General features: G+C 42.4%; 1 protein-coding gene across 1 annotated transcript; it reads left to right on the top strand.

The window, feature by feature from the left end:
• The first annotated feature begins 2,463 nt into the window (after positions 1-2,463).
• On the top strand, positions 2,464-3,552 carry LOC122409272 (uncharacterized). Its single transcript, XM_043416685.1, has 3 exons — positions 2,464-2,616; positions 2,939-3,076; positions 3,193-3,552. Exons 1-3 carry the CDS (start codon positions 2,568-2,570, stop codon positions 3,396-3,398), a joined length of 393 nt encoding a protein of 130 aa, XP_043272620.1. The 5' UTR covers positions 2,464-2,567; the 3' UTR covers positions 3,399-3,552.
• The last annotated feature ends 7,461 nt before the right edge of the window (positions 3,553-11,013 follow it).

Consider the following 11,013-nt stretch of genomic DNA (forward strand, 5'->3'; position numbering starts at 1 on the left):
CACTCTCATTTTTTTTCTCTCTCTCTCGATCTCTCGTTTTCAGTGTGTGTCCGCTCATCTCTTCTGCTTTGTTTCTACCGTCCTTTCTTTTCCCGCGAATCCGCTCTCTTTTTACCTATCGCCGTGTTCCTCACGCCGTGCAGTCAATGCTCGTTTTTTCTTTTTCATTATTTTTATATTCCCATGAATTTTTTTTCCTCTCACTTTTCCCTCCCGCCACCGTTGCCATTCTTTTTTCACTCCTCTTTCGCTTTCGCTTTCACCGACAATCGATGCACGAGCTCTCGCGTTCATTAAAGTGTCAATCCAGTCTCGAGAGGGATTCCCCACCTCGCACAACTCTGCGTACCTCTCGATCGACCAGCGTCCCGATCACCCACACACTCTTTCACTTTGTTCAAGCACAATCATGACGCACCAACATTTTCATTCGAAAAATAATACGAACTCTGTTATCGGCCTCCCTTTTCTCAAATTTACGCTAGCAAATATTAAACTATTACCGATCCTCCAAGATGATTGCAAGTCAACCTGACGTTCGTTCCAGGAACTGAATTTATCGCCTGTTTATTCAGCTACGCTGATTCATTTTTGGAGAGTTTTTTCCGCATGATCCCGATCATCTCTTGTGCGTTTCAATCGCAGCCATCCAAAGTCAAGTTCAATGAGAGCACACGCGATTCAACACAGCGGGAAATGAGGGAAAACAATAGAAAATTGCAGAGATCAACGCGAAATTAACACGTTAGTTCGAACATCACTCACATTGATTGCAATCGGCCTCTCGAACTGGATCGTTATCAATTCGTTAATGCGTATTCCACGCACGCATATGATACGGCTCGAATTATTTTCGTTTCACCAAAGTCTCGATTACGGCTGGTGCTTCGCGTTTATTCGGCCCATTTCCATACCGAATGACAGTTCGGAGTGGATGAATACGGAAGGGAAACTGGAGAGCGAAAACCGATGAAAAAGAGTGATGGCTTTCAGCCCATACTGCAGCGTCGAAACGATTCGAAAGTAGAAATAAAAATAGACGAGGGTCGAAAATGGATGCTGAAGAAGGTCGGCTACTCGCTACTTCGAGAATATTGTATATACGTCAACCGAGACTCTAGCCAGTTTCTCGGCTGTATACCATCGGCAAATGAGCATTCGTTGAAGTAGACAGAGCCAGGTAGTGAGTATTGTAGCTGTGGGCAAATCGAAATAAAACACACCGTCACATCTTCGGACGCTGAGTACACCAATGTCTAAGAGCTCTGCTCTTCCGAGCTGGAAGATTGAGAAGGGCTCGTGAGTAGCAGTTCGCTCCCTTTCGCTCCTTCTCTCGATCTTGCCAATCGTTTATTTTCCATTTCCGAACGGAACGAATCGAACACCGGGTCCGTTCAATTGCTTCTTTAAGAACGAGAAAAATAACGAACGGGGGAAGCGCAGTGTGTCTGGCTAACCCAAGAACTGATAATAGAAATTGGTCTATCGGGACCAGAAAAACTTCTTACCGTCGATTTAAAACGACGTGTCATCCATTAAATATTATCGACCCTTCAAACAAAAAGAGTATCATTTGCCACAGCCAGTCCACGATTATACAATTCATTATCGAAGGTCAATATTTTTCTTTGTCACTCTAAGCAAAACAACGTTTTGTCAACTCTTCTTACAACTGCAGTCATGAACTCAATAAAAAATCTTCGATAGCTTTTAAAACTGGGTTATCAATACGTGAAGACTTATTGAAAGATTAGCCAATACTCGCACCATCCCGAAAACGAAATTTCCCCTCCTGATTCATCTGATGACATCAATTCGTGACAATATAATTGAGAGTATCCGCACCCTCTATTTGATCGTGATACCAAGAATTCCCGTGCCTCGTAAGTACAATCGAACGATATTCACCTCCGCAAAAGTGAAAAGTTATAAGAATAGTATATTACGCAAACTTCGTAGTTTCAAGTGATGGAGATATCTCCACGAAAGCACCCACAAACAAAAGTTTGTTCGTTGTTTTCAAGAACACTTAGCAGGTAACAGCTCATTTCGTTCATTTGACCAAAATATTTTTCCACTAAAACTTTATAAGTACGTTCAATCGTTATATATGACCAATTCATGAGAGACGATTAAACCATTTTTCTTAAAATCTCATGTGACCAATTTGAATTTTGACATAGATGATGGTCTTATAGCGGATCACCAACGACAGATTTGAGTGAGATTAGATACGATTAGATATTATCACTGATAAAAATGAACCATGGCCGTATGATTCATTCGGAGATTGTGACATAGTTACACCGAATTTTGAGGTCCTATCTGAACGTTTCAACTCGCCCATATCTAATCAACAATTGCCGGTTCAAGCGTATGTCGTACTTTTCCAAGAAGAGGTGCGATTTTTGTCGAACGGTATCTTGAAGCTCCCCCGAGAATATAAAATACCTCATATATTGAACGAAAAAACGGTGGGTGTATTTAGTCGTACACGAATCTCTGCTCTGAAAAGATCTCGCTGTCAATTATCGTAGAGCCAACTGGATAACAAGGACTTGTAGAAAATGAAGTCGTACCTTGCCCTCGTCGTCTTGGTAGCCTTCTTCGCATCAGGCAAGTGTTTCATTATCTCCGTTTTCCAAAATTTCTTCTCAATTTGTATATTAATAAAAGAGAAATTTTCTATTTTTCATTCATACTTTTTATTTTTGTAATTCATTTGAGAATGAGACTGTATCAACTCGGTGTGAGGAAATTCGTAAAATTCGTTGTAGAAAAATTCGTTTCTTGTGAGAACCTTGTAGAAGAAATTATTTCAAGATGTTTTCTCGGATTAAATCTCGGATGAAGAAACAAAAGCTGTTCACTGAAAAAACGAGACGCGAATTTCACGATTTGTCAGAAATATTCAGAATAGTTTATTTTTTATTTTCAGGAGAGGCGCTCAAGTGTTATAACTGTCACGATGAACCGAAAAATACAACGTGCGGTGATTCATTCAAACCCTCCGATGATCTTCTTAAAGAATGTTGGTCCGGAGAGCAATGCACGAAACAAGTTTTGGTAACATCCAGTAAGTGCGATCGTGCTCTTCAATAAAACGTTCAATCGTATTGTTGATTGATTATCAAGGATCAAGCTTTTGTAATTGTAATGACTAATGCTTCCTTTCGATTTTCACTCATTCAGAAAATGGAACATTCGTAGTGCGCGGATGCGGCAAGCCCGAAGATTTAAATTTTGGCCCATCTGCAGGCTCAAAAATCAAAGGAATGGGAATCAAAGATGCTGAAGTTCACTTCTGCGATAACGATAAATGTAATGGAGCGGGTTCTTTGGCCGCTACTGTAGTCACGACTATGGGTCTTGCGGTGCTTGCTGCGAAATGGAATTAAAAAAAGTTTTTTTAAGCTAAGAAAATTCCAAAAAATGAGAATTTAATTATCCACATAAATAAATTCTAACGTTGAAATAGATCAATCTTAATTTAAAATTAAAATATATGAATGTACTGATTTTGTGAGGAGACAATAAAAAAAAAAAAAAAAAAAAAACAATGATTTGGAGTACGGCATTTTATCACCTTTTTTTTGGTCACATCGTGATAAGAATGAAACCATCGATACGCAACAATAATTCAACATTCAATAACACTTGAATTTGGGAATTCCAATGATTACCGTGAGACTGCTGATAGATTGATTTATTGATAACTCATGGAAAAACACACTCGGTTCATTGTCTGGGTCGTCCTATTATAACGGAGGGGTATCTGATTGAGGATTCATGCATTTATTTCTTGTCAAAAATTCCGGCGGATCTATTGTCATCCTAGCTTCGAAGCATGACGTTTCCGTAAGCTTATTTACAAATTCGTTATTTCTGATGTTTCCCAGAAATAAGGTTATCTTAAACCTTGTTAAATAACCATTGGAAAAGTCAAGTTGTTTGCGTTTTTTCATCTGTGTCTTGTATAGAAGGTCATGGAATATGTTTTCCTCATTTCGGTACTAGTAAACGCTTACTGTATCCAATTGTTTTAAAGAGAAATAGAATGGAATATCAGGCCAGTTGCTGATCCAAATTGTGAGAATGAATTTCACCGAATTGAGCAATGCATTATCCAAACACTTCACCGAAACGTTTTTTTAAGGAATCAGGCTAGATTATTGGATGGAATTACGAGAATTTATTCGTGTAATCTTTCGCATTGACGCGACACTTTATTATTTTCGTAAGAAGGCGATTAAAATTCTTATCTCGTGTGATGTGGTTGGAACATGAACGAAGCGATCATGCACGTGATGTACATGGACGTCGCAGCCCAAATCTTGATCCAATTATATTGAGCGTACGTAACCAGAATTAATCTTGTTTATCAGAAGCGGGATTGGCCTTTATTCGCTCTACTTTACCTGTGTTCTTATAGCAGTGGGAACCTGTGCTGAATAAGAATATCCGCCCTATCATAGCTCCACCATTTGTAGCAAACTTCTCGAAGTAAAATTCTCGAAAAAAAACACTTACGAGTCCATTTACCGTTGAAATTTAATGGCGCAGTTATGTATACTCCTGACGCGAAGAATTTTCGAGTTGATCCCAGCCACGAGTTGTAGCTCAAGCCAGAGCTCGCGGCTGGCTTGAGCTCATACTCTGATACTGGGACACTTGCAGTCGCGATAGCTTCGCGTGAGAAACGACGCACGGCCCATGCTTCTTTCCGCTCTCCCCCCTTTCCTCATAATTTTGTTTTTCCTCCTCGCTTCGCCCTCGTCGTTTTTTCTTCTCGTATTCTTCCTTCTCGTTCTTTATTTTTTGTTCATCCAGCGTCGGGGCGACTATGCGCACCGAGGCTAATATTTTACGTGCCCGACTGTTCCGGCGTCGAGAAAATGAAGAGGACGAAACGGCCCCGGGTCTCCCGGTTTGCGCCGCAATGGCTCCACCAACCAGAGACTTTTCCTACTTCCCAGCTACGGAGTCACCCATGTTCCTGCTAGTTCTAGTCCCACCGCGAACCAGAGATGAGAATAAGCGATGCTCCACTCTTTCCTGCTGGAACACTGTGCGGGGGAGGTGCGCTTCTTCACTCTATCCCTCGGATGGGGTTCCTCGAGTTATGAGGCAGCTTCCGCCGGAACGACCGGCAGACTACCCGCCGCGTGATTTACGCACCCCGGAAAGACTTCTTTTTCATTCAATAAAATCATCCCGATCACCGACCTATACGCAAGTGAGTGCTGCTATCAATATCGGTCTCTAATGTAAAATGCCAACACACGCCAAATTGGTCAGGAGCAAAAAATGGTAAGAGCATTGTAAAACGAGATTGAATCGAATTTTCAAGTGAGAATAAAATTTTCGAGAAGACAAAATTCAGCGAGAAACGACTGTGAGTTAAAAGAGCAATGGAAAAAAAAGCAAAATTATTTGCAACTTTACCGTAATATGACTTCGGATGTTACAAGATTATTTTAAGTTGAGCCTCTAACAGGACGCTTACTCAAACATTTCGGTTTTGATTGGTCGAGCATTAAAAAATATCGACACAGAGTGGTCACGATAACGACTAAAAGCAAGTAATAATGAAATATCTTACGACATTTTCATTGCCGTAACGAAAGAAGGAAAGGAAAGAACGGCGTTAAGGATAAGTTGGAAGACAGCAAAAGCGATAAAAGCAGTGGGTGAACGAAAAGACGATAACTACGTCGATCAATCTTGGAGAGGGAGTGAAGAATGGATATCGTTGTTTCTCCGGCACTGGTGAGTTAGCGAGGGTAGAAGGGAAGAGCAGTAAGTAGCGGGAACGAAGTGGAAAGACGGTGCTTCAATGAGAAAAGGGGGGAAGCTCTTTCGCATGTTCGTGACAGGGATGAACGGAAAGGGGAAGAGAACTATTCTAGCTGATCATTACCGCTTTCCTCGTCGTATACAGTGATGCGAGGATAACAGGAATCGAGGAATTTATTCGCGTAACGAAAGCTTCGAGAGGGGAATATCTTGATTAATCAAAGGCAGCCGGAACTAACGTCGAAGGAGACTGCAGAGATCGGAAGCTCGACTCTCCAAATGTTGCAAACTTCGTGATTTATGGTGTGTCTTTTTCGCTCGCCACAAATGCTCGTGAAAGCTTATTCACTTGCGCACACTAAATAAAGATTGAAGCAAAGGCAAATAGGGGTTATGACATCTCGAAAATAGTCACTCGCGTTCCACTGTCATGAGTCAACATAAAGTCACGCTAAAACTTTTGTCCGGAAAAACAAAAGGCTTCATTCAGCTAGGAAAAAAAGTAAACATTCCGAATTTGTGATGGGTTAGAACACAAAATATCTCGCTTTCAATCTCACCAACGAGTTTACCCCCTCTGGGTGCAACATTGAGGAGCATTAGTACGAGGGAAAATCTTTAACTCCACTCTCGTCGAGCCGTTACTACGAGACAAGAGGCAAGGACTCCTCTTCAGCAAATGGTTTGAGACGAGTGAAGTCTGTTCGGAAGTAAGCGCGAGTCGAATAGTGTGTCTACTCGTTTAGTCGCAGTCCGCCCACACGTGACTATGTGCAAACGTGCGTGTGTTCCTGAGTGAGAACTTCTGAGATTTTTTTTCCGCGAAACGAACAACCGGAGAGGGTAAAAGCTTGTAGCAGCGCGCACAGGACGACGATGGGCAACGAGCAACCAAAGAAATAAAGCCGTTCGCTGCCACACCCCTTGAAAGAATAATGCAGTCTCTCTGAGAACGCTACATCTCGTACTTAAATCCTCGAGAATTCGTACATGTATATGTCAGAATACCAAATAACAAGGGTGATGATAATAATAATAATGATACCCCTTTCATAAATGAGGGAGAAGGAACAGTGTAACTCACTGACTGTTGCAGTGACTTACACGCTTTATTGGAAATTTTATATAACAATGAAATTTCATAATAAAATAAAGTCACCCGATAGCAGAGCGAGGGAGGTGCTTTGCGAAGAGCCTCTTTCGAAAAGGCCCTTCCAGCCCGATGAACCGAACGAGAATGGCTTAATGACTAAGACTTCTTAGTCTCGCTAACTTTACGTTTTCCTAGACCCCTACGAAAAGACAGCAACACACTCGTGGTGCATACATCGCCACCAAGGGGATCAGTTTTTCTTGAAAACTTCCAGATCGCCGAGGATCGAGAGGGCATTTCGAAAACTCATTTTCAGATGCGATACTGCGTGGCTCTCAACGTTTTTCAATGTACCAGGAATGCGTCTGAAACCGTGCAAGGACACACGTTATTAAATATTCGTACAATCTCGATCTATCATTTTGTGTTTTCTGCTGCTCAGTTTCTTTATTCTCTACCTGTTTCCTGCGCGTCACATTACACAAGCACAAAGTCAACTGTCGTTTCACCCAACCAAGCAGCATTGTGCAAGAATATGTTTTTCTTCGTTTTTCAATGCAGAGAAATACCACGAACGTATAACGAGACGTTTCATTTTTATCATCCACAATCTCGCCGTGACGTAACTTAATATTTACGTCATGAATGGCAGATAAAGTATCAGCGCAGTTGCACCGTCGCTGTTATAACACGCTAATTATGTGACGTAGTTCGTTCATCAGCGTCCTTTCAGTCTCCCTCGATGTTGTAACCCCTCGGAGCGTAGAGGGATGTCCGTTAATGATTTCGAAAGGACGATGCACCGTGCCACGGGCAGTTTTGCATAATAGAAACCCACCTGTCACGTGGATATGGGGTCTGCGTGTTCTTCGGTGTCTCCTTTAATAACGAAGAGTGCCTCCGTTATTTTTCATGGGGATCTCGTTGTCGTAGACTGTCGGTTCGCGTTAAAAACTAAAACAGGCCAGCTACTGATTTCAAAAATCAGGTGTACGTGAAAAGATTTCACTCGACAGTTACAACCCATCTGCGACTATAAAACTTTCAGAGCTCGACAAAAGTTCGCTGCGTTTAGATTTTTTTCAGTAACTCGGGGGAGTACGAGAATAGGAAGTCACTACTCGTTTTCCGGATGTGTGACATCCGGAAAAGAATTGAATAAAAAAAAAAAATTGTACACGATAAGGAACGTGCGGCGGACGTAGATTTGACGATAAATGAAATCCGAGGCTCACGTATACGAGTGAACGAAGACTGAAGACAGCGAGACCCCACACACGCGTATCTTCTTGAAGATTGAGGAAAAAGCGCTAAGCGTCAGAAACGCAGGTGTAGGATATAGCAGACAGTCGTAACCGGCCGTTATACACTCAGAAAAGTATCTACTTTTCTCGGCTACGAGGGAAAAAACTTTTTTAATAAGAAAAAAAGAATCGATAGAGGCGTGTGAAGAATGCTTCAATTTTTCAAGCCGCTGCGAAAATACGAGGGCGAGACTTGACGTGTTTTTTGTGAAAAAGGTTTAAACTCCAGCGCGCATTCACCGTCACCTTTTCTCCGCACGGGACGCATAAATTTTTGAAGAAAACGATGATCGAAAAAGGGAGCCGGGAGAAACAGTAACGAGTGTGGGATCGCGAATGAATAGAGAGAATCGAATTGTCTAGCGCACGCGTGAGTTCACTCCTTCGCCGTTGTAGTTTTGTTAAGCGTGTACGTAAATTTACGCCCGTAAATGAAAATATAATGCCGGTCTGTAGCGCGACGTTGCGAGGGTGCAAATTCTCGTTGCGAAGAACCTATATTGGGATGCTGATCGAAAGGAAAGGGAGACGGAAAAAACTATGGGAACCCCTTCTCAGCGGGATGTCGGGACGCAATCTCTCGCCGCCGCCTCTTCCATGTGCACTTTCACCCTCCGCGCATACACATAGAAAAAATGTGCAATCACGAAGGGGATTCCGTGTCTTTTGCCAAGGAGATATTTATTAGGAATCACGACAATGTAATACCAATACCCTCGAGAGAAATTGGCCGAAACTGGCCCTGATCACGAGTCATTCTTTGCCGTAATACCAACACACATTCGATAATAATAACGACCTCGTGACTGGAAACTTTCGCACGACACAAAATCATTATTATTCAATGAATAGAAAAATCAGTTGTCTAATATCGACTTTGTATTTGAAATTCAATTTTTTTCTCTCGCTTAGTAACTTGTGCAAATGCATTGTGCATTGGGAAGTTAAAAAAACCCAATTTCTAATGACTCCAAATGCCTTGTGGTTAGAAAAATTAATTCACCCTCGCAAGCACGACATACCTTGCGGACTAGAATTCATTGCACACATACAGGCTCTGAGCGTTTTGCGTGCCTTGCGATAAGACGAAACCCCAGCAGTCTAAGTACGCCTACCGCGCATGTTTCCAATTGGTACAATTTGAAATTCTCACGTAAAGGGTGTTCGCGAGCGCTAGTAAAAAGGTGTGACGGTTAATGTTGTTATCGCCGCAAAGACACGCATGTCTCGTAGGTATACGAGGGTTGAAGGAGAAAAATATACGGAAGTTGGGCTTCTGTGTTCGTGCAGTTTCGGCGGTGTGTCGACACTCGGTCGCCCTTCGCGAGCCAAGTACACTTTCACCACTCTTCAAATTTGAAAGTTCGATCGGGGATTGCGACGCGCAAATTAGTCCTAATAGTCGCGAAAGGAGAGTTTTTGCAGGCTCGTTCTGCTCTTTCCCCCTTTAATCACTGCTGTGAACACGCACATTCACATACACCCACACATTCTCGACATCGACCTTTCACATGCAACTCATCATGCACCCACGCATGCTACACCCTCAACCGTCTTTTTCGAATTCATTTCTTCCCTTTTTTCTCTCCCATATTTTTTCTTTACTCTGCTCGCACGCATTTACAGTTCGAGGCAGTGGAAGGGTTTGAGCAAAACGATTCGTTCGCCTCGGGGACCCTTGCCGAAGTATTCAGCGAACAATTACCACTGCGGTACGGTTCCAAGCATTCTGGCAATGTATTCTCACTTCTATTCGTACAAATATATCATACATAACACTTATATACGCATATTAATATATATGGATACGACGGCTCCTCATATACTCATGTCTGCCAGGTTGTAGGACCGAGACACCCCGGACATGGTAAGTACCTGCTTATTTCATACTAATAACCCTCGCTCTCGGTGTAATTACATGTGAAACAGGCTCCCGAGACATGCAACATATGAAATATTCGTCAAAAGTGAGAATATTTATCTCCTGTGTTCATCTCATGTGCCTCGACGCTCCTCCACTCCGTCCTCTTGCGTTCGACGAGCACGGAAATCGAGTGTCCCTTGGAAGCGCAATAGTCGAATATTCATATCGAAAAACATACTCGAAGAGTTTGCTATTAATACGCGCGACCGTGCGACTTATTATTGTATGAAATGACTAAATTTAGAAAAAGTACGTTATGCAACTGCGAGGACTGACATCCACAGAGGCAGAAGAAAAACGTTTTGGTCCAAGGGACCCTTGAAATACGTCAGGAATAATTCACGTTGTCGGTCCATGCGGATGAGCACGAAAAAATCAAATAAACGCAGGGCCCTGTGCCATTATTGCTACAGTGGCGCACGAAGCGAGCGATTCGGCAGTGACCGCGTCGGAAATGTAATATTCATGGGTAGAATCAGGGCAAGGAGGGCAAGAGAGGCCGATGGGCGAGTGTGGTTTACGAATTTTTCACGTTTTTCGGTGATTCGCATTCGTATTTCTTCTTATTGTCGGAGTCTACGAATTCCGCGAGCTATATACGACACGCGAGTTTTTCTTTTTTTTGCCACGACCCCTGTCCCATTCGGGATGCACCCCCTTTTCGCTGCTTTCTTTCGATTAGCATTTTTGTAGCTTGAACTTTCTGCGCTATTGGCTATCCCGCTACATTTGGTCAACGTGGAAAATTCACTTGATCCATCGCCGTTAAATAATTCAATGAACATACACATTGACGAAACACAAAGGGTGGAAGCGAAAAGGAAACGTCACATGCTCAACTATTCTGCATTCTCTGCTGAAAATTTATTGATCGCGCAGGTGAACATTGGAAGCGG

This window comes from Venturia canescens, chromosome 4 (genome assembly GCF_019457755.1).
Source record: "Venturia canescens isolate UGA chromosome 4, ASM1945775v1, whole genome shotgun sequence".
Classification (NCBI taxonomy): domain Eukaryota; kingdom Metazoa; phylum Arthropoda; class Insecta; order Hymenoptera; family Ichneumonidae; genus Venturia; species Venturia canescens.